The 24,644-nt window shown below is 43.2% G+C and overlaps 1 protein-coding gene across 3 annotated transcripts in view; it reads right to left on the bottom strand.

The window, feature by feature from the left end:
* Window positions 1-24,644, bottom strand: part of LOC308579962 (G protein-coupled receptor kinase 6) — a 32,717-nt gene that overhangs the window by 7,104 nt on the left and 969 nt on the right. For 2 of the 3 annotated variants that reach the window (XM_081181051.1, XM_081181052.1), the window contains exons 2-14: window positions 17,042-17,137; window positions 11,322-11,434; window positions 10,255-10,332; window positions 9,118-9,218; window positions 7,897-7,989; window positions 7,269-7,332; window positions 6,572-6,712; window positions 5,219-5,409; window positions 4,736-4,773; window positions 4,520-4,609; window positions 2,125-2,333; window positions 424-561; window positions 173-310 (exon numbers count right to left, since the gene is read on the bottom strand). In XM_081181051.1, coding sequence (XP_081037177.1) covers window positions 173-310; window positions 424-561; window positions 2,125-2,333; window positions 4,520-4,609; window positions 4,736-4,773; window positions 5,219-5,409; window positions 6,572-6,712; window positions 7,269-7,332; window positions 7,897-7,989; window positions 9,118-9,218; window positions 10,255-10,332; window positions 11,322-11,434; window positions 17,042-17,137 — 1,490 coding nt within the window. Of the gene's footprint in view, window positions 1-172; window positions 311-423; window positions 562-2,124; window positions 2,334-4,519; window positions 4,610-4,735; window positions 4,774-5,218; window positions 5,410-6,571; window positions 6,713-7,268; window positions 7,333-7,896; window positions 7,990-9,117; window positions 9,219-10,254; window positions 10,333-11,321; window positions 11,435-17,041; window positions 17,138-24,432; window positions 24,453-24,644 lie in introns of those variants that run through there. The other variant, XM_081181053.1, reaches the window with a different exon arrangement.

Here is a 24,644-nt window from a genome sequence, read left to right as displayed (position 1 = left end):
TCCTCATCGACAGGGTGTCTCCATGACACTTGTCCCAAATTAGCTACTTATACAATACCTCAGCCAGTCAGTTATGGAACAGCTTTGCACCCCACCCCCAGCAAGTGCAGATGACTCAGCGTGTCTTCCCATCAGAAGCAGAAATTCTCCTGAAGAGTGGAAGAGCACCTACCTCATTCTGCCAGGGAATAGGGACGCTTCCTGTTGCAAACTTATGGTAGAAGTCATGGTCGGTGGGCTCCAGCTCTACCCCCTTGACTGTAGAGAATTGCTCAATGTCCAATACATCCTTGCAATAAATAGCCTGGGGCTAAGAAGAATGCAGAAAAGGGAGAGCAATGAAAGGGCTATTCTCCTACACCTGAACACAACCAACAGATGGTATGAGGAAGCCGCTGCTACACACGTGCATTCTGAACTCACATCAGGTTTGAATGGTGGGTCGAGAATCCCTGCTTCCAACCGCTTAAAATTCAAGTGTTTAAAGAGAGGGTGCTCTTTCACTTCCTGAGCACCAGCACCTCGACATCCCAGCCGTTCCAGTGGGTCTTTACACAGGAGCTGTAACATAGCACAGGGCGTCACACCAAAGCCTCTGTATTGCCAGAAGGCTTTAGCTACAAAGGGCAACAGACCCAGCCTCCAGGAAGATGAAACAAAACCTAAGCTGAAAATTGCTTAAAATGTTATTTTTGAACAATATTCTGGAACAGAACTTGCACCATTATTGGTAGAATGAGGTTCTTTTCAACTGAACCCGAAACACAGCTTAAGTTACTGGTTATGAATAACTTAATAAAAGCTGATAGGATATCAGCTCTTGACTGCACTATGGCCTTCTAAATCCCCACATATGACATAAAAAGACATCAAAATAATCTGTGAGGATTTGTTTTAATATTATGCTCTTATTTGCTCAGGTTTCTCAGCCCTTTCAAAGGCAGTAAACAGCAAGAAGGATCCCTGTTGCTTTATTTCTGAGACTTATACCCCGTTTTCCACTAGCCTGTCAGAAATCCCATGGCTTTAAGACAACAATCCACAGAAATTACAATACAGAATGAATGTATCTTGTACACTGATAAACAAAATAAGGCCGCTGGAGGGGAAGGGTCTAGTCCAATAGCTGCATTCTAGGGTATCCTGGATAATCACAGGAAGCATGGATTATTTTAAACATCAATCTGCATATTGAAGGACATAAAAGTTTCTTACATGAGCAAGCAACCTCCCTCCCAACCATTGCTTATTCAAGCCTCTTGCAAGATGCAAAAACTCTTAGCTACGTAAAGTGAGTTATAGTGTGGAGGAAAGAAGTAAATAAGGCTTGCTAATTCTTCCAAACATCTGAGACTGTTATGCATGCAACAAGATTGATGACTGGGACATAGCACTCACATGATTTCATACCCGACCCTTAGTTCTTCTACCAATCTTTTTACATTTACTCAAAAACAAGAAGGGATTTTTGAAACTATTGATGTGTATTTAATGGGTAACTGACACTTCAGAGACCTCCTGCTTGAATGAAACCCTCTGCACTGGTTATGATTGAGGTTTCCTTCAATTGCTTAAGCTCCAATAAGCTAACTGAGAGAATAAATTAACAGGATGGGACAAGGAAAAGCTTAAAATGTTAAACTGCTTGATGCCAAGTAGGTAGGTAGGTAATCTAGGAAGGGATCTAGGATCATGTCACAGTTGCAGCTAGGCCATACTGCACCATACCCTACTCTTATTGCAAATACAAATGTTCCAGGAGCCAGATTGAAGAGGAATGAAGAACTAGTGAGTACAGATGAGATGATGTTTTCTGAGTCTGACACTAAACTGCTACCAAGCTACAACTGCCCTGAAGAGAAGTATTTTTACAATTTTCGTTCATTTCACAAAGGTACACTGCCTTGATTTCCTGGCTGAACCTGGCTCTGGAGAAGTCATACACACAAAATGAGATCTAGTAGCAAAACAAAAGTTATGGTGTACTGCACTACTCTGAAGTTAGTTTCCAGTGAGCAGGTGCAGCTTTCTCAACGTACCCAGAGCCCACTTAGAAGTGAGCAGGCACCCCTTTTAAATGCTAAAAGGAGGGTAACTAGCTTAAGGATGAGACAATATATGTACCATGGAACAGAGGGAACGGGAAGCAGGTGAGAACTTCTCAGAGTACTCTTCCTGCACATCCTTCACCAGGCGTTCTACTTCTTCGCGCTTAATCTTCTTCCTGCGCTGCTGAAATGGAGACTGGCCCTCAATCATCTCATATAGCAAGCATCCTAAGGCCCACCAGTCAGGGCTGAACGTGTACCGCTCATTCTTCACAACTTCAGGAGCTGCAAAAGTAAGAACCATTTGAATAGGCCTGTGGATATTCTTCAAATGCATGGTGCTGAGTGTTAAGGGAAAGTTTGTAGCTCAGTGAAGGCGAACACAATTTGCACACAACAGGTCCCAGATTCAGATCCTAGTATCTCCAAGTACAGCTGGAAAAATCTACAGTGGTGTCTTGCAAGACGAAATTAATTCGTTCCGCAAGTTTTTTCTTCTTGAGAGTTTTTCGTCTTGCGAAGCACGGTTTCCCATAGGAATGCATTGAAAATCAATCAATGCGTTCCTATGGAGACCGTACGGGGACAGAGGGGAAGCGCCGCGCGCCTTCCCCTCTGTCCCCGGACCTGTTTTAAAGCAAGGGAAGGGGCGGAGGGGAGAAGATCGCTTCTCCCCGTTGCCGCCCCTTGGTTCAAAAGGGGTCCGGGGAGAGAGGGGCTGGCAACGGGGAGAAGCGATCTTCTCCCCGCCGCCCCTTGCTTCAAAAGAGGTCCGGGGACAGCGGGGAAGACACGCTGCGCTTCCCCGCTATCCCCGGAGCTTGCGGGGCAAGCTTCGTTTTGCGAAGCAAGCCCATAGGGAAATGCGTCTTGCGAAGCGGCTAAGAAAATGAAAAACTCCTTCGTCTAGCGAGTTTTTCGTCTTCCGAGGCGTTCGTCTTGCGGGGCACCACTGTAACTCTAGTGAGCCACTGCCCATCAAGACAGATAATATTGAGCTACGTGGACCAATGTTCAGGCAGCTAGCTATGAGCTCAATAGAACTGGTCAGACTTCTGCTTGTGTTGCCAAGTGCAATTCCAAATCTCATGTTTAATGTAGTGGCAGTGTAAAGTACAGTACTTGCAACTGCTTTAAGAAGCAGCAGCAGGCAGGAAAGGGAATGCTTAACATAGTCCCCAAGCTAGGGTTCAGTGATGTGCCACAAAGAGGAGCCATCTCATCATGTACACCTTTGTAATATACTTTAGTCTTTGGCAGGATTCACCTAATGATTCCCCATAAGCAGAAGCCCTGTGCAAGGTCTTCCACTGGGTAAAAGTGCTCCCCCCACCAAAAAAACCCCCAGAGCCGTAGCTATGGCATGGTGGCGGCGGCTAGCCAGGTTTTTGCCCCAGGTGAAGCCCCCAGAGGCTTCCAGTGTGTGTGTGTGTGTGTGCGTGCAAATGCATGTGGGTGTGCCAAACTGGGTCTCTGACCTGGGTGAAATAAAGCCTAGTTTTGTCCCTGCCCAGGCACTCTTCAAACTTGGTGGGAGGAAGAGATGGGAGAACCCCCAGAACAGAGGAGGTTGTTCCATCTGGCAAACTTAAAAGGTTGTGCAGATGGAAAGTTCAACAGAGCATGATGTTTAATTCCTTCCTTCATCCTTCCACAATGCCCAACAATGTCTCAAATACCGTCCTTTTTTCCCCTCCAGGCAAACAATGCAAGGAAGAGTCAATGTCTGTAGAACATCTACCAAGATATACTAATTAAGTGAACGTAGGCTAACTGGCACCATACCAATACTGTACTTTAACCACCACCAGGTTTTTGGCTTGCAGTAACAGGAAAGAATTTGTACACAACATGGTACCACAAGTCAACAGCACCACTGAACTCTGCTTGCTTTGCCAGTTCTACCCAATCTAAAGCATCCTTGTTCTGACACCTTGAAAGGGGTGCCAATTCTTGCACAATTTTGTTATCTAGACTGCTGCTCTTTGGACACCAGGAAAATGTTAGTCCCAAAGAGTACAAAATTACAGCTTTGCAGAAACAATAGGAGCTTGTTTGTTTTATAAGCACTGTAAAAAGAATTAATTCACCTCCATCTAATTTCCTACAAAACTTAGGGCCCAAATGTAATTGAAGAGAAGGAATGCTTAGGATCAAGTAAGGTATTGCCAAAATAGAAGTATAGAATAGAAGAAATGGATTACACAGCAATGAAGACAAATGCACTTTCTGAGTCAAACTTAAAGATTTAACTGATAATTTAACTTCTTGGGAGACTAATATCTTACCAGAATGTCGAACCTAGGGTTTAAGTTTCACTGGATTTCCAACATACTAAAATAGCACCCACCATTGTTCTGAACTGCAAACTTTGACAAGATATTGCTTTTACCCAGTGTCCTTGGCTGCTGCACTTCATGGTCTCCATGTTGACCCCAGTCAGTTCAACAGGGCATTTCTTGCATACTCACCCATGTAGCCAACTGTTCCCACCCGACCTTTTATCGTCTGTCCCTCCGGAACATAAACTGCGAGGCCCAGGTCAGAAATGCGGATGTGACCTTATCAAAGGAAAGTGAGTCATGCAAGTGTGCAGTTTGCAGATTTCCCTCAACCCAGAACAAAATCTGATATAAAAACTGCAGATAGCAGTGAAGCCAGAGTGTTTAGAATAGACATTTACTCACCATGGTCATCCAACAATATATTTTCTGGCTTCAGGTCCCTAATGGAGGAAAATAGATTGTGTAAGATATAAACCTCAATGGGTTGCTTCTCCAGGACTAGCAGAGGAGAAGCACCATAAAACATATAAGCAAGAATTAGTGATGCCAATATCACAGGAAAATATGAACTATATAGCCATACCTTTCACATATGGGAAATTTGTGAGGCAGGGCCACTTTCCCAGTACAAATTTGTCCCCATCTTTCTTCCACTTGGGCATTAATGAGAGTCTGATATGTTTTGGATTCTCAGCTTGGAAGGAGAATGAAAACCTGTGCTGGTGAGTTCTGAGAAACTAGTCCTGTCTCACAGGTTTCCTTGCTAAATTCTGAACAACTGCTTTTACAATATAGTAGCAGTGCTTAAGATACTGCACAAATCCTTGTTAACATAAAACCCCAGTGTGAACCCCAGCTACACCTGGGAGAAAAGACTGTTCTCACCTGTACACTATCCTCTCATGGTGGAGGTCTTCCAAGCCACAGCAGATTTCAGCAGCGTAGAAAACAGCCCGTGGCTCCTCAAAACCGGCTTCTCCCATGTGGTAAATGTGGAACTTCAGGTCCCCTCCGTTCATGAGAGTCAGGACCAAGCACAAGGCATCTTTTGTTTCATATGCATAGGCCAGACTCACCTACAACACAAGCAAGCCAAGTCAACCACTAGAAAAGCAGAGCAGCCTCGCACAGCATAGCACCTACACACCTGGCACAATTCTGCACCAGCTATACACAACAAAATAGATGCTCAAAGCAAGATGCAGGATAATTTATGTATCTTGTACAGGAAGAGTTAACTTTGCATGAAGCTTTTTGGGTAAGAGGTGAGGAGGAGCTGAAAAGTATGGAGGGAGTAGGGTTAATAGCGATGGGACCCGACATGATAGTGAGTTGCAGATGGAGAGAACAAAGAATGGCAGAGCTACAACTCCTGCCAGGGCACTTTTCAGCCATTGGAGCAGCCTTCCCCAACTCAGTAACCTTCAAATATTTTGGGCTACAATTCCCAGCATTCCTGATTAGCAAAGGGCTGATGGGAGTTGTAATTGAAAAAATATGGAGGCTACCAGGCTGGGGGGGGGGGTGTTGCACTAAATGAAGCACTCTTCCCTTATTACTCTCGTCCCCTTCAGTGAGACAGACAAATCCAGCCAGACCCCAGAGTAATGTACTTTTATTATATCATCACAATCCTTTCATAGACGGGTTTCCCATTGTTTCATGCCATACAATAGCAATATTTTGACAGTCCAGCATTATGTGAGCAAAGCCAACTGTGTAGGTTCCTCCCTCCTGATAGCTGCCTGGCTAGAAGAGGCAGACAACTGAGTGGGAAAGGCCCACAAAACTGGCCCTGCTCACATGACCATAATTTTCAACTGTTGCAGTGGCAGTGTGAGACAAAGCCATGGAAAAGCAGCTGTGGCACATTTGTGGTCATGCATTAAAGCTTAAAAGGGAGAGAAAGTTTTCTGCATAATATTGTATGAAAAAGAATGATTCCCCGTATCTTCCCCACAACATCCCCGGTAAGTGAAGAACCTGCATGAACTGGTTATTACTAAAGGGATCTCCTTACAGCCAGATCCTAGTCTGCAAATGCTGTAATGCGGGCTTATGGCCTAGAAATGTAAGTCCAAGAGCCTTATGCTTTTCTTGCCATCTGGGTAAGATTCCAAATATTGCAGTCCTCTCCTGAATTAGTCAAGATTGCTTCACCAGGGTGAGAGAGTCAAAGACATGGCCACGTTCTGTCTCAGCCTCAGTGCAGAAGTAAAGCAGTTCCTATGTACTTACTACAAACCTACTGTTCACTTTCTCCAGTATTTGCTTCTCATTCAAGGCCATGGCTTCCCCCTTCCGCTTTTTTATCCGCTTTTTCTCAAGCTTCTTGCAGGCGTACATCTTCCCAGTGGCCCGCACCTGGCAAGCACAAACCTTGAGGGAAGGGGGAAAAAACAAATAAATGACAATAGGGCAGGTAACTTTTGGAGTATATAAGTTCTGATAAGGGGGTTATTGGATCCCAAAATCATTACTCTCACTTTGAGATACTGAAAGCAAAAGTGATGTGGTACCATAGAGATTAAGTAAATGGTTTATTGTGGCACACCATGAAAGCCCCAACTTTCACTGGAAAAATTGGTTCACGGTCATGTTGCTGTAACAAGAAGGTGACAAACTCAGAGCTCAGAATCAAATCCAAAATGAATGGTTGATTGACTCAGTCGTGTTGAATCACTCCCAAGTCACACCTAGTATTCTCCTGCTTGTGAAGTGCTGCATGTAAAACTTAGGAGCTTAAAATATACTTAACACAGCAGTCAGCAACATGCCACCCAACATTCAGCTAATATTTCTAGATATCAGCATCTTAGGTGACCAAGAGTCCCTTCTTAGAGGACTCATTTTGTGAGAGAAAAATATGCCATGCTCTATAGATTCTTGAAAGCAGACGTGGGGCTACCTTCTCTGCATTGCTCAGACTACATACCTCTCCAAAGCCTCCCTTTCCTAGTACGCGATACTGGCGGAAAGTGTTCTTGGTCACATGCCGCCTAAGAAGAGAACAGAGGAAACGAGAATGAACTGAAAGTAGTCCACTAAAAACAGTAAAATGGTTATCCTGTTCCCCCATGCACTCAGTGTAAAACTGTTTTTGGGCAGAATCCAACATGGTGTGAGCAGACTTCTGCCAACCCTCTGGAGCAGATTCTGGGGGCCTGCAAAGGAGTGGAGTCAAGAAAGAGCAGAGGAAAGTGAAGTCTCACTACACAAGCATACATGTTTCACTCACACATGGAAAGTGCGGGATTCAGCCCGTTGTTCTGCAGTTTATGCAAGGCATAGTATACACACAAGCTTGACAAACTAGAATACAGCATGGATTAAGACTACATGGTTAGCAAGTTTCAAGGCTGACAAAATGAAAAGCAAAAGCTGATCTTGAAGAGGATTTGTTCTCACTATATGACCAGGAGTCACCGACTAGCATTTTCTCTTTCACTTATCAGTGAAAGTATCAAGGGCATGAAATGTGTTCTTTACAATGTGCAAAAGGGTATTAGGTTGAAAAGCAAAGCTACACCTATCTCTGACCCCATAGCAAAGTGGAGGTTTACCTTTCCAGGTATTTCCATTGCAGGAAACGATTGAAGTAGATGCTGTCAAGGTAGTCAGCAAAAGGCGCCACACTAAGGTAGTCATGGATGAGCCTAGAGGAAGGAAGCGGAACCCATGAGAAACAGTGAGGTTGCCCTATGCCACAAAATAAAGAGAACAGAACCTGAGGCACCTCTGGGAGGAAAAAAAGCAGAAATGAACATCAAGTTTTAAAGCTTGAGACGCTTCAAGGGATTTGACAAGCTCTTGGATCATAAGGCGAGGAGACTGCCAGAGACAGCAGACATTGAGAAGGCTCAGGCAACATACTATCCAATCTGGAGAGCAATAGGAAGGAATATGATGGTTACTTCCCTTTTCAGAGGCTGCCAGAGAAAGCAGGGCTCCAGATCAGAGGCTCTTTGTTCATACACCACAGCCATGTAGGTCCCTGCCAGAGCTTTTTGCACAGCTGCAGCAGCAAGACCTGGGGCCAGAAATCTGAATTATATGGGCAAATGCAGCAAGATGAAGAACACAAAGACAGGGAACTCTAGACAAGGCTCACTTTTAAGAAAATTCCTTTTGATACTGCCACAGCTTCCAAGCACCACCACTACCATCAGTACAAAGTGCCACCACAATGTTAACTGCAATCATCCAAGTCTGGTCTGATATTTGCTGCCAAGGTAGTGAGAGATGCTTTAAAGGTAGGTCTTACTTATTTAAACCCTGCCTTTCCTCCACTGAAATCAAGATGGTATACATATGGCTCTCAGGCAGCCAGTCTTCCATCTAGGTATTGACCAGATAATACCTGCCTGGCTTCAGCAAAGGCTGCTGCATCATGTGCCTTCAGACTATGCCCTGGGACTTCTAATGAAAGTACACTGTTCCCAAGGGAGAAAGAATACAAGCCAAAAGGAGCATCACAACAGGCTGGGGTGACTCCTTTTCCATTCACCATCAAGAGCAGGGTAAGCCATCTAGCAACTCCAATATTAATATTTATTAAGCCTTATAAGCCACCTATACGCAACATGGCACCCACTGGCTCTCCTACAGCAGGGAAATAAACAGTACATGAATTTTAAGCAATGAATTCCAAGACTTGCTGGTGACAACCCACTTACAGATGCAACAGGTTGTATGCAAAGTTAGCCCCTACTAGATAATCAGTGACTACTGTCCTGGGAAATTTGCACATCATGAAACAAATTCCTCCCAATCCCCCCACTCACTTGGTAGATTCCTTAAAGAGCTCTTTACCCGGTTCCTGCTCCAGTCTCTTAGAACACAGATTTACTAGCTCCAAGGGCACTTCAGGCACATGATCCACACCCTGAGAATAGATAGGATCAGACAGGAAAATCAGAGTTGTGTTGTTTTTAATACCTATGAATTTATATCCTGCCCTTCCCATAAATCCCAGAGCAGGTAACAACATTATTAAGCCAACCAACAATACAAGAAAACAATGAATAGTGAGAACAGATAATCAGATCCAACCACAATAATTACATATTCATTATTGCAGCAACTAAGTATTCATAAATGTCTGGAGAAACCAGAGTCTGACCCTGGAATGTCAATGAAGTTAGCACCAAGTGCCCCTCATGAAAGAAGCTGTTCCAAATTTGGGGCATCACCATGGAGAAGGTACTACTAATGGACTGGTAGAGTCAAATTCAGCACCAGGTTTGAAGGAGGTCCTGGGCAAGGTGCCTCTGGGCCCCTCCAAAGCACCATCCTGGGGTGACCCCAAGTGAGCTTACAGAGTGGCAGGGGTGGACAGCACCAGGGGAAAGTGGCATGGTGTGGCTATGGCAGCTGCCCGGCCTTGTTCTTCTCCTTCATCACCAGGCCCTTAAAATTTAAAAAGATTGTAATAATGCCAAGCTTGCTGGGGGGTCAGGTTAGCACTTTGGGGAGGCAGCAGTGCTGGCAAAAATAATTTGTTTCTTCCAAGTACCTGGCAGTGCAAGGACAAGTGCTGGACAGATGCCGCCACTACTATCTTTCCTCCCAAATGCTTCTGGCTCCAGACATTGTTGTTGTTGTTTAGTCATTTAGCCGTGTCCGACTCTTCGTGACCCCATGGACCAGACATAGTATTCCTCTATTATGGAGAGAGCCTGTGGGGCATGGTGGATGCTTCTTCTTCTTCATATTTGCTCTTGGAGTGCCAGGCACTTAAAATTAAACCTCCTAGGAGGTCCTCAGCCCCCCACGCCTGCTGGGAGCTAATGCCAGGCCTAGGTACCAATGTTTACTCCCTGTTGGTAATATTTAGGCATATCCTTGACCCAGCTTGGTCTAGGGCAAGTGCAGCTCTCATTAAGGCAACTTTCCCTTTGTTTAGCTAATGCAAATCTCACCTTAGGGGTCAAATACGTCTCAATCAGGAGCTGACCACACTCTTTTAGTTTTTCATCAGGGGTTACTTCATACTCTGCCTATGTAAGAATGAGGATAAGAAAGCAATATTCAATTATTCTATATACCTCTCCCAAGAATAAAAATGCAGAAATGATGTAAACAAACTACATATTCTTGTATAATCCAAGAACCACCACTACCTGTTCCAGACTCCACTATGAGCAGAATATGAGTACAGTGGTACCTCGAGTTACATACGCTTCAGGTTACAGACTCTGCTAACCCAGTTACAGATAGGTAGCCGTGTTGGTCTGCCATAGTCAAAATAAAAAAAATCCTTCCTGTAGCACCTTAAAGACCGACTAAGTTAGTTCTTGGTATAAGCTTTCGTGTGCATGCACACTTCTTCAGATACACTGAAACAGAAGTTGCCAGATCCTTCTATATAGTGAGAAGGTGGGGAGGGGTATTACTCAGAAGGGTGGTGGGAATGGGAGATTGGCAGATAGCTGAGATGAGCCTGTTGACGACTCTTAACGACTGTAATAGGTCTTACAGGAAAAGGCAAGGGGTGAGAAGGTGAGAAATGGCTTAGTCATGTATAATGAGATAAGAATCCAATGTCTCTGTTCAGACCAGGTCTCTCCATTGTTTTTATCTTATACCAAGCTTATACCAAGAACTAACTTAGTCGGTCTTTAAGGTGCTACAGGAAGGATTTTTTTTTATTCTGCTAACCCAGAAATAGTACCTCGGGTTAAGAACTTTGCTTCAGGATAAGAACAGAAATCGTGCTCTGGCGGTGCAGCGGCAGCAGGAGGCCCCATTAGCTAAAGTGGTCTTCAGGTTAAGAACAGTTTCAGGTTAAGAACGGACCTCCGGAACGAATTAAGTACTTAACCCAAGGTACCACTGTACTGTGAAAGTAATGAGGTAAGAATAAAGCCACCTCCATACACTTGGATTTGCAATATGCCATATGCCAGGATCCCTTCCTTCAAAACTTACAGTTAATCAGCTCCCATGTTTAACCCCCAGGAAGGGATTCTCACACAGATGTGCTTACCACAGCATCCAGGAACTTGACACAGCGCATAAGCTCAAGCCGTGTTTCACAAAACAGTCTGAAAAGCAAACGACCAATGGGCTGCTTCTCACACAAACTGTGGTAGTCCCGCTCTGGAAAGAAAAGAAGCATTAGTCAACGGCTACTAGCCCATACCACAATCAGGGAACATTTAAGAGAGGAGGACACTAAACCCATTTTCAAAAGAATTTACTTGATCTGATCTGAAGCAACCACTTTAGCAATCAAAGATTAGGAGAAGGGTCCATTCCAAGTCCAGAAGACTATTCAATGGAGCAGATAACCTGTGTGTCTGACTCATTTTAATTCCCAGCCATAAGATCTTCATGTTAAATCTTTATCTTCAAGAATTAAAGTGCTCTCTTGAGTAACTGACATTTCCTTCTGGCCACTGCATGGAACTACTTTTGCAAAGTCACTCAACTGCTTATCAGAAAGTTTAGGAACCTGCATGGCCACAGCTGAATCATGGAGCAGAAAGTGAATTTCCAAGCAATATATCTGGTAACTCGTATGGCAGGAATGGGGAACTTGTCGCCCTCTTGATGATGTTGGACTCCAAACCCCCATCAGCCACAGCCAGCATGGCCGGTACCAGGAATTATGGAAGTTGTGGCCCAGCAACATCTGGAGAGCCACAGGTTCCCCACATCTATACAAGGGGATATTAAATCTCTTTGCAGCAGGATGGAAACATCCACTGCCGCATATCTTCTCTAGCAGGATATCAATGAACCTTTTTTTTCTTTTTCTATGTGACAGAATCACCACAACTCATACCACAACTCATTGCTCCCTAGGAAGGTGCTGCTGGTATTTTATATCAAAGTACAGTCTATTTAACACTTGTTCAGAAGAGGGGGGGAGATCTTATCAGGCACCAGCTTAAGGCTTGCTTCTTTTCATGTTTTTGCCTTTTGGGGTGTCATAGGTTTGTTCGAGTGGATGAGGGTGTGTCCCCCACCCCCCCATTTTGGCTATAATAATAAAGACAGGTCAACTTGTCCACCAGAGGAGTTACTTGGCACAACTACAAGTCAGACATATCAAGTCCCAAAATTTAGGTTAATTTTTCATGGCTTGATTTTAGGCTCTCAACCTGAAGTCTGTACACCAGAGGTGTTGTTCCCTCTCCTTCACATCGCTGACTTAATTGGAGGGAGTAGGGAGAAGAGGAGTGACATTATTTTTGAAATTTACATTTTATTGGTTTCAATTATTCATACAGAAAGACAATGATCAACAATTTTACTCTCTCTTTCTCACCACAGGAGGAACGACATTATTAAATCATGTTAAAAGGATTCCGCCCTCTTCCCCTGATCTGGGCATGTCTTCTAATCTGAAGGGGACAAAGCTAGAAAAGTGACGTCAACAGCGAAGCAACAGGTCAGCCTCCTCAGGGTAACTTAATTCAGCTGTATTGGGTATAACTGAACGATTAGTTCACACAAGATGCAGAGATATGGCAGAATTAATGAGCAGAGGCTAATAGAAGGCAGCGAGGCCAGAACAGCAATATCATGCGAAGAAGCAGTAGGCAGTCTCCATCTGTAGGCAAGTGCTTTGGGTTCGCAGAATCCTTTAATTATTAATTTCTTGAAGCACACAGAAAAACCACAATGGTTACGGAGAGGTAGGTTATGGCTGTGGGGTACAGGCTGACTAGTGTAACTAATGATCCCTTTCCAGGGCCCCCAATTCTCCTTCTAATCAAGAGGCGTGTGCAGAAATCCAGGACCTTGTAACTTTGCAAGAAAGAAACAAGCCAGCTATGCTTCCATCCCTATGTTGGAGGTGAGGAACCTCAAGCCCAGGTGCCAATACAGCCTACCAAGCCTCTACCCTGCCCTCAAGATTCTCCCCATGTCATGCCCCTTCCCCATCCCTGCTCCACACCGTCCTGGAGTGCTTTTGCCTGGTTGATTGATGTCCCTGAACTGTGATGATGCTTCTTGCAGTTTATGGGTTTGTTTATCTTCCACAGCTGGCAATATTTTGAACGAACCTGGCAGTACTTTGTAGCTCCACCCATAGGTGTAGCCAGGATTTCGGGGGGGGGGCAGGCCTTTTGTTAGGGGGGCAGAACCTCAGTTAGCTATGTATTTTTACTGATTTTTATTGATGGGGGGCAACTGCCCCTCACTGCCCCCCCCGGCAAGGCCCACGGCCCCACCCACTGTGGTGGAATTAGTTTAATCATCACTTCCCAGGAAGCCGTTCTTCTGTAAATCACCCCACCCCAACTCTCTTACGGAGCATGTTGTAAGTGTTCTCTTCTGTGCAGCAGTTGCTCTAAGGAAGCTGTGGTTTCCTGATGTAAGAATACAGTCGAAGAAAACAAAGCCAATGCAGAAAGTGTGGAGAGGGGGGGAAGGGGCCATATGCAAACTGCACCATTTCCTTCTCTTGCAGGAAATGAGTGTATTGAATGAAGGAAGGTGAAGGGGTCAGAGCCTGGCAGGATTAGAGGATTCTTCATAGCTCTGCTGGATAATGGACACTTTTTGCAGAAAAATTATTTTCTACCCAGGCCACGTAAAGGGAAGAGCTTTGCTCTAGGCAGCTCTGTGTTAAATCAACCTGGTCCAAGGTCTCCGTAATGGGAGGGAGGAAAGGAAATTAACACACAAGAAGTATAAAAGAGTAGGGAATCTCAAGTTTCCCACATTCTTTCAAAGAGAAAGAAAGTCCATAGGCAGGGATGGAGAACCTACCATCCAATTAATGTTAGACCTTAACTCCCAGAAGCCCAAGTCAGCAACACGAATGGCCAGGGTTGATGGAAACCACAGTTTAATAGCATCTAGAGGGCCACAGACTCCCCTGGAATAGGACTTCTTCATACAGTTACTAAGATCAGCCAGTTTTCACAGACACACAAAATGCACCAGACAACCAGCAGCTCCCTAGTCAATGCACCATGTCCAAAGTTATTTTGTTCAAACTATGACAGAAGAACGTTCTGGCAAGCTGCAAACTAGACACTATAAGGAGATAGAAGGAGGACAGGGAAATAACAGGGACTTTTCCCAGAGCAAAGATAGTGACAGAGAAAAATGTTATCCAAACAAAGCCAGGCCAACTGAGTTCAAAGTGGACAAATGGCTAGGCTATAAATGAAGAATGCAAGTTTCCAGAGTCAGCACTAGAAAACTGGCAGAAAACCAGCAGTGATTTTTATCTTCAATCGAACACAAGATAATGACCATTGTAAGGAAATGGAATATTAAAGTGAAACCACTTCACTACTGGGCATTATTGTGGACAACACAAGGAAACCCTGACATGGTCCAGCTTGGATTAACAAGGGGGAGGGGAAGTATACAGGGAGAGAAACTGAAAAGGACATTGAGCTGAAGGGAGACATTAAGCTCTTTCAGGGAAAGGACCATAGTGAAGCGGTAAAGCACATGTTTTTCATGCAGGGGGTTCCAGGTTCAATCCCCGATATCTCCAGGCAGAGTTGGGAAAGTGAAACCCCAAAGTGCTGCTGAGTCTGTGTAGTCTAGACAATGCTGAGTTTGATGGGCCAAAAGTCTGAATAAGATCCAGAAATCAGTATTCAGAGTCTTATGAATAGTAGCCCAGAAATCAGCATGACCAGGGTGTAAGCAAATCATCGAGTGTTTAATGGAGTGAGTTTCTCTCACTCAACTCAGTAACCTTTTATGGTAAACCCATAACCTGATGTTATAAATTTGAAAAGTAACAATGTTACTATTGAATGTTTATTAGAATTAAGGAACATCCTTCTACCAAAAAATCCCACAAAAAATCAGTACCACGTAAGACCTATTCAAATTGCCAGTTCTTCTTTAAAGAATCTATCGTGCTAGAAAATAATTTACACCATTAGTCCATAATAAAATAATAATAATAATAATAATAATAATTTATTTATACCCCGCCCATCTGGCTGGGCTTCCAGAAATAATCACCACCAAAAGAAATCCAAATCTAACAGATAAATCTTGATTTAGAGTAGCATTCAAGTCATCTATAAAAGGCCTCTTTTTAAATAATTAATGGTACTGCTGTATCAAGGCACATGATCTTGGGAACAAGAACCACTGTTGTCAACTGCAAGGAAATCTGTACAGCTACCATACACCCGATAGCAAAGAGCTTCTAATGTAGCCAGGCTGAGCAAGTCCTGTCAGTAACAAGAAACTCTGTGCAGCATTCTTTTCTGCACCTTGGGCTATTTTCACAATTTTGTCACTCCCAAGAATTCCTTTGTCACCAATAATTTGAAGCCTGTCTGGAGAACATGTGCCTCTCCAACTTCCATTAGCCCTGGTCAGCATGGTTAACAGTCAAAGAGCAGAAACATCTGGAGAGTTGCAAGCGCCCCAGGCTTGATTTGAAGGGATGCTCTACAGAGAAAGTCAACAACTTTCCCCTTGGATAGGTCTGTGGGCTGGCATCCTGAGAGTGAAAGAGGCCCCAGCTAGCATTTAAGAAGAAATTGCTTTAACTGCAATTCAGAAACCAAGCTTAAGCTAGAAGACTGCATGATTTCAACTTGCCAGGCAACAGTTCAAGTTTTCCCATACCACATAACTGCTCACAGCCTTCTCAATGAGCATTTTTTGTTCACTATAATTAGAGATGAGGAGCTGTATAGTTAATAGGTGGAAGAAAAGAAGCAAGCAGGCCAACTTGGAGCAGGAAAACAGGCTCTAAAGCAGGGGTAGGCAACCTAAGGCCCGGGAGCCAGATGCGGTCCAATCGCCTTCTCAATCCGGCCCACAGACAGTCCGGGAATCAGCGTGTTTTTACATGAGTAGAATGTGCCCTTTTATTTAAAATGCATCTCTGGATTATTTGTGGGGCCTGCCTGGTGTTTTTACATGAGTAGAATGTGTGCTTTTATTTAAAATGCATCTCTGGGTTACTTGTGGGGCATAGGAATTTGTTCATTTCCACCCCCAAAATATAGTCCACCCCATCACATGGTCTGAGGGATGGTGGACTGGTCCATGGCTGAAAAAGGTTGCTGACCCCTGCTCTAAACTGATATGCAGTTCCCCCCAATACTTCATAAGAACTTCAAAGGGATCAGGGAAGACATGGCTGGAGTTTTCCAGGAATTATTAAGCCAGCAGAAGTGGGAGAGGAGACTGCTTGGATTTTGACACAGCTGGAAGAAAATCACTGGTTCCCAGGGGAAAGCAAGTGGAATTAAGGAGAGCAGTAAAGTAGCTGATTAAAATGAGATCAGGTAAACTTTGCAAGAGGAGAAAGGCATCTCTAAACTTAGGAAGATGCCTTGTACCAAGTCTGATCACCAGTCCATCTAGCCCAATACTGCCTACTCTTGAGTAGCAGCTGCTCTACAACATCTCAAGCAGAGGCAGTTCCCAGTTCAGATACTCAAGACTGCATCTGGGACTTAATGCATATAAAGTATATGCTCTATTACTGAACTAGAACCTCTCACAATGCTGCCAGAGGGTCATGGTGATGCAATACTAAGGCAAAATAATTGCACAGGAGTGTTTGGTAACGACAATGCTACCGCCACAAAATCCTGCATCATCAGGCAATCATATGAACAAGCATAGCTTACCATAGGGTGAATGTACAAGATCTTATGCCAAGCACTCAAGGCTTCTTTGTAACCCAGCCACTTCCACTCCACATACAAGAAAGCAGGGAAGACAGCATCTCTCCAATGCAAGCATGCTCCTTACCCAAAGTATGCCGAAGATCTTCACATTGGCTGATGTGTGGGAACTGTAGCATTTGGCGCCATTTTTTACTCTTGCCTTTTCGGTTTCCTCCTCCACCTGCATGACACAGAATTGGGCGGGGGGGATCAGCAGGAAAACCAAGAACAGAAGCTGATTAGTATGTTCACCTTCTGATGTTCTGTTATTAACATTTCAGTCATATCAGAATTCCTTTTAAAGGTGGCCAGGAAATAATTGGCCAAATTTGCTCCAAGACTTTTCTGAGCACTGTCCACATCACCATTTCAGGAAAGTTCAAATATTCAGGTTAAGAACTTGGTTAAGTCACAGATTGTCCCCCTGTAACTAACCTTCAGTTGGCTGGATATACAATGCACTGAAATATGATAGTTCAGAGTGTATTCCATACCACAGTTACAGGTACGCATTACAGTCAAGTAACCAAATGCCAAGAAGGAAGATTTTTTAAAAAACTTTATTCCAAAACCGATTTTTTTTTTACAAAATTACAAACATCATATTCAAAATCCATATTCGTTTTGTAACATAAGCCTATTACATAATTGACTAAATTAAAATATACCTAATGGCCAAGAAGGAAGAATTTATTGACACAGCCATTCCTAAATTTCAACTTATGTGCTAAAACTGATTCAAAAGTTAGCCATAAGTTAACCACTTCAGTCTGAAACAGTGCATAAGGATATCTATCGCTTTAGTTCTTTCTTCCAATGAATAAAGGGATAGTTAATTAGCATTTTGAACAAAGGAGGCTAACTGGCACTGCAGATTTTACCATGCTAATAGGAGGTATTAGGGTTAATTGCCCAGGCCTTCTAGCTTGCCTTCAGGCACTATTGTGCATGATAAGATTTAAGGATTGAAAATACTGCTTGTTCTATACATACCACCTACTTCTATACACACCACATACCATCAGAAGGGGAAGCCACCTCCTCCCCACCAAGCAAGGTCGCATAATTACGCCTTTTTAACAGCCCTGAGCAAAGACTTCCAGACTGCATGAGAATACTTAGGTCTCTTTCCCACACTAACAAAACTGAATTGGACAAGCATAGTTCTAAAATCTGCAGAGCAAAGGGTCTAGAGGCCAAGAAACAGTGACATGCCAGACTACCCATTAACTTCCTAACTGAAGAAAGATTTAAATCTGCATTTGCCACATACAATTCCAGCATCGACTCACACTTCTTACTACAATTACTGCTCATATATGAGCAGGCCTGAAGTTTGCTAAGCTGTTCAATCTATACATACCCGTCAGCAGTACAAGACAACTAAAAAAAGCCAGCCCTCAGCAACATGGTTAAACCAGGTTGCCAGCCTGGTTTATTGTGTCTACTTACTGCCACTACAACAGGCTATTCAAATGAGGGTAGGGGAAGCAGCCAGCTGCATATAATATAGTGCCTACTACATCTTGGTACTGTACCAGCCAACACGGGTTACTAGCCTGCTAAATGGTTAGTAATCTGTATTTCCATGCTTATGTGCGTGGAGGCCCAGAACGTAAACTCCACGTAAGGGGGGGGGGGCACCTGTATTCGCCTGAATGGAACCTACCTGTGTGGTGAATGGCAGCTATGGTCAGACAAACAACCCTCTCCATCCATCCAAGCAAGCAAGCAAGCAAGCAAGCGGTATTGTTGCAGTTCAAGGACACAAAACCACTACAGTGGTGCCTCGCAAGACGAAAAGAATCCGTTCCGCGAGTCTCTTCGTCTTGCGGTTTTTTCGTCTTGCGAAGCAAGCCCATTAGCGGCTTAGCGCTATTAGCGGCTTAGCGGGCTTAGCGGTTCAGCTGATAAGCGGCTTAGCGGCTTGGGGAAAAGGGGGGAAAAGGAAAAAAACCCCACAGGAACTCGCAAGACATTTTCGTCTTGCGAAGCAAGCCCATAGGAAATTTGTTTTGCGAAGCACCTCCAAAACGGAAAACCCTTTTGTCTAGCGGGTTTTCCGTCTTGCGAGGCATTCGTCTTGCGGGGCACCACTGTATAGGAAGATGAAATGCAAGGCCAGTGAGGGGTGTGACCTGGGGAGGAGGCACTGCATTGGCACAGATCTGAGGGCAACCTGGACCTGAGGTTACCCATCCTCAGCCAACTTATTAAATAAAGGCTATATTCACTACAGCTTCATTATAATCAACAGAAACTGGCTGAAAGGGAGGAGATAAGCACTTCTAAGAAACATGGCTCCAACATAACATTATTATATGGAAATAATTGCCAGAGTGCTGTCCATTAGGCATATCATTTAAGACAGAAGGGACAGTGGCTTTGAGACAAGTTCTACTCTAAAATATTTTACATTGGCATCCTGCTGTGGGGAAGATAGGGGCAGAAAGAACACATATGCATGGTCCATAGCAATTCTTGTCTAGGTCCCCTACCCCCCATAAGAAAAGATGCATTGCCTAAAAGAAGCTAAGAGTTGTGCCATATTATTGACTGTACAAATCTAGGAAGGAAGTGAATCAAGGCAGTGGGCTACACAATACTTTCTCACTAAGGAAGGTAGGTGGGGCATTGAGAGATCTCTGCTGCAAAAAAAGTCCCCAGCTTCACCTCTCTACAAGGCCAGAGCTGAAAGTCCACCCGCCCCCCATTACAACTCAGTACAAAGGGCAAGAAAGAAAACAGTATCTCAACCACCACTCCATGCAATTTTATCTCTGCTGGTCAGCGCTACTGCAGCAAAAGCATTTTTAAAGAGAAAAGGCAGAGGGAGTACAGTATCTTCTCCTGAATCTTCTCTTCTCCTTTATCACCAGTAAATATAGCCAGCCCCTTTCACAAGTATTTGAACATGGGATCCACTATGTATACAATTCATCCTCCTAAGAATTTCAGCATTTAAAATATAAATAAAATAAATGGTTAGATGCTGAATTATCCCTTATGGTTTAAGACTGCCTTCCAAGGTTTTATGTCATTTTTAAACCAGAAGGGGCTTAGCAGGATTTCCAGTTGCCCATGGGGGCTGCCTCAGTGTCATATCTGGTTGCTTCTTCCTTTGACTAGCAGAAGCAAAATGATGTAGCATCAGTAAACATACATAACTGACATAGGTTTTGAATTCAGAATTTTCTTGGTATAGTTTTTTGGCTAGCTTAGAACAGTATGTTCATTTACATGACAGTACATACAGCCCTGCACTTAAGCTCACCATCTCATAGGGATCTGTACAATTTAAGTGAATAATATATTCAATTCCCTCCTAATTCTGCTGTTATTACCATAAGAGGGTTGCCCTAAGAAGTATGAGAATCTGTTAATGAGGCATAAGTCACAGCCCCATAAGTCAGCAGTGAGCCTGCAGCCTGAACCAGAATATAGTTGTTTTAGCAAGCAGTAATAATTATTATTGTTATTTATTAAATTTGTATTCTGCTATACCCGTGGATTTCAGGGCAGTTCACAACATTTGAGTTGCAGAACATTTCAGTTTGGAATAAGCCAAGGCTAGAAGTACATGAAGAGGCAATATACTGTGGTGTGAGGTGCTGCTTCTCCTGTAAGTAGCTCTGAACAAAGGAGGACTGGGCAACTTGTTCAGCCTCAAAGGCTATTTCAAATGAATAGTTCCTAGTCACAGTACTCCTATGTAAGACCACGCAAACAACCAAGTGTATATCTTTTTGTACACAAGCTGCTAAGTGGGTTTCAGTGCATGTACTGAAATATTTGCGTGCTAATAAATGCATGTGTAGCACATCTTCTGTAGCAGATCTCATCTACCCATGCCTCCATTTCCCTTTCTCCATTGCTTCCCTATGTTTATTTTAGATTGTAAGTCCAACTAGGGACCTGTTATCTATTTTTTGTGAAGTGTTCATATGGTGCTAGGTTAATCATCATCATCATCTTGAATGTGTACAGGCACTTTCCTTTCTGTTTTCCTGAACAGAAGTTTTCTCTATATAGAAAAACTGTCACATTTGGCTTTAAGAGGGCATGCTGGAAATGGACAACGGCTTCATCTAATTTACACAGCTACTTAAACTCAATTACAAAACAGTGCATAAAAAATTCATGGAAATGGTAGTTCTTAGTGGCTATTGTATATAAAGCAACTTCTCGAATGCTACCATAGCCATTTCTGAGTAGTTACATTTCCTTCGATTAGATAGAACAACAATCTATACATGGCAAACTTTTATATGCCTACTTAAAATCAAATTACTTTTCTTATTGATTTTAGTCTTCACAGGCTCACCTTCCTTGAGGCTGTATACCCAAGAAATAATTCCTGACAAGCTAAAAGGTCAGGGGGAGGGAGAGAATTGAAGTTTTACACAAGCTAAGCTTTTCAGCCACCTAGCACAATCAAGAACTCCAGCCTGCTGAGCTTCATATGTTCACAATTATGAGCAAGCCTATCACTTATTATATGGATTCAGAGAGACCCAATTCACAAGATCTAAAACTGTATATCTTATTGTTCGCACACTGAAGACCTAATGCCATCCAATTTTCAAGGCATATAGAAACTTACTTTTAAGAGTTAAAGCAGACGTCTTCAGGACCTTAGAGCCCATGTACAATACAGAAATGTCTGGTCATCTTCTATTGCCCAGCCAAATGTGAAACATTTAATGGATATTTAAATTGGACCCAATTCCATTTGGACAAAAACTGAATAGAAGAAGTGATGGGGAACCCTAAACTCTTGCCAGAAAGCCTTTCAGGCCTAATGGCCTGGCAGCTTCTCTTAAAAACAAAGGTCAGTAATTCATGGCAAGGAATACTTAGGCCTCAGTATCATATACAGGTTTCATACAGCCTTAAGTTTATCAATGCTGAACTCAATATTTATTTCTCATCAAAAAATCCATTCCTCAATTCTCTCATCCAAATCTGATGAGAGAAAGAAGCTGCCCATGTTATTTTTGCTTCACAACCCACTTCATAAAACTTCGTATAAATCAAAAACTCCAATTTTAATCTTTCACCATATTTTTACTCTTGGCTTCCCATGATTCAGTATATGAATGCTTTAATCCATGGCAGTACAAAACCCTGTGAATTAAGTACTTTGAATAAACCAGGGGTCAGCAAACTTTTTCAGCAGGGGGCCAGTCCACTGTCCCTCACACCTTATGGGTGGGGCAGACTATATTTTTTGGGGGGGAATGAATGGATTCCTATGCCCCAAAATTAACCCAGAGATGCATTGTGAATAAAAGCACACATTCTACTCATGTAAAAACACGCTGATTCGCGGACCGTTCACAGGCCAGATATAGAAGGCCACTGGGCCGGATCTGGTCCCTGGGCCTTAGTTTGCCTACCCATGGAATATACATTTGCTGTAATTCTAAGGTTTAGGGTTTGTTTCCTTTTTTAACAAGGCCTTTAACGAGCAGTTCTTAGAAATTCTAACTTTATACAGCTTCTGTCTGCTGAAGTTACCAAATGATTAAGAAACACCTGTTTCTCTGGATGAAAGGAACCCAGATTCATTGCCAAAGAGCCAGAGAGTACAAAGCTCTTAAAATCTCTTTTGATTAGCATTATGTTGTAGCTCTTTCATGCTTGAGCCACTTCCACTATAAAACGTTCTACATTTAAGACTCGCACAACAGTTTGGTTGATTTACTTTCATTTCACACAAATTATGCATTTAGATGGCTAGTGTGGGGATGTATATACCTGTATAATAAAAAAGCTTTTAGGAGAATGGCATGTATAGCTGAAAAAGCTAGGGTGGCAACTAAGAATGGACAGTGATGGTTTTAATATTCACTGTCTTTAGAGTGAAATAAATGCCAGGACAACTTAGGCAGCCAAAACCTTCAGCAACACAACCTCAGGTAGCAATAATTTTGCATTAAAGGCTGAGTATCGTCTGGCTGAAGATATTAATTAGGCAGTGTGTTTATAGCATACTGTGAAGTAGGCTAATTGAAAACTATGGGGTAGGTATAATCTACTGTACTGTCATAACATTACACAGAATTTGGTTCTGAGTTGAGAACTGAACAACTGGAGGCACCCAGTTTTCATTTACAAGACGTAAGTACTTGGAAGTCTCAAGAACTAAACCAGAGGGGGATAGGACTTCCACATTCAGGTGGTGTGACTTCAGTATTCTCATGCCCCTTCTTACTGACTAGCAAAAAGAGGACATATACAATGGTACCTCGGGTTACAGATGCTTCAGGTTAGACTCCGCTAACCCAGAAATAGTACCTTGGGTTAAGAACTTTGCTTCAGGAGAACAGAAATCGTGCGGCGGCAGTGGGAGGCCACATTAGCTAAAGTGGTACCTCAGGTTAAGAACTGTTTCAGGTTAAGAATGGACCTCCAAAACGAATTAAGTTCTTAACCCGAGGTACCACTGTAATTCTAAATAAGCGGCTCTATAGAGATTCCTATGTTCTACCAAATCTTGCTGTAAAGGTAAAGGACCCCTGACAGTTAAGTCCAGTTGCAGGCAACTCTGGGGTTGAGGCGCTCATCTCGCTTTACGGGCCATGGGAGCCGGCATTTGTCTGCAGTTTTTCCTAGTCATGTGGCCAGCATGACTAAGCCGCTTTTGGCGCAACAGAACACCAAAACCAGAGCAGCGCACAGAAATGCTGTTTAGCCCAAGTGGCTCAGTGGTTTAGACCACAGCACCACCCCTATGAGTCCCCAGATCCTGTTGATCTACAGCTCCCTTCACCCTCAGCCAGTATAGCCAACAGTCACGGATTATGAAAGCTGTAGTCCAACAACATCTGAAGACCCAAAGTTGGGAAAGCTGCCTTAAAGACTATCATTTTTATTATGGAACAAGCTTTTGGGGACTAGAATATAGTCCACAGAAGCTTATGCCATAATACGTGGTTTTTAAGGTGCTACAATACTTTATTTTTGGTTGCAACAGGTGGTTGTCCCTCTGGAAATTGTCAAGTGGGGTTCTACTTGCTAAGATCTGCAACTTTTCTAAATAAAATAGTGGAAACAAGAGTAAATAAATCAGAGTTGAGGAGCAAACTAAACTGACACTTCTGCTCCAGGATGGTATCTAAGGCTGTGGAAAGTATGTATTCTGCAGTAAGGGAAAAGGTTGCTTCATCTTCTTCCTCATTCATTTTCTTCTCCATGTGCAGATGATTAAAAGAAAGACCATGATAAAAGTTGCTTTCACATTTTACATTACCTCATTAGTGAGCTGTGAACCCTCCATTTTTCAGACTCTTAAATATAAGCCTGTGTCTGGTTATACACAAAAATGACTCACTACTACAAAGCCAAATTGTTCCCTTAAATTTAAGGCTTACAATTCTGACACAGAGGAAAATATCTGGTAGCAGAGTATCCCAATAAAAAGCATTGCCAAAGTCTGCTAAAGAAAGCGGGGGAAGATTCCAGCACTCAGACCTGTGTTTTTTAATGCAGCGGTCCCTTATGGAATCTCATGCACATATGCCAAGTCAGAAGCCAATTCTAGAACATCTCTGCTGCTCTATGGCAAGAGAACATTGTTCCTGTGAGGAAACCCATTCAAGAGACGCACTACTACTACTACAATTTTTTTTTAAAAAACCAACAACTTCTGATGCTCCACCTAGAGTTAAGTAGTACAATGGGTA

The sequence above is a fragment of the Podarcis bocagei genome (assembly GCF_964188305.1).
Source record: "Podarcis bocagei genome assembly, chromosome: 2".
Classification (NCBI taxonomy): domain Eukaryota; kingdom Metazoa; phylum Chordata; class Lepidosauria; order Squamata; family Lacertidae; genus Podarcis; species Podarcis bocagei.
The sequence above is the reverse complement of the archived record's forward strand: the minus strand, read 5'-3'. Positions and strand labels throughout refer to the sequence as shown.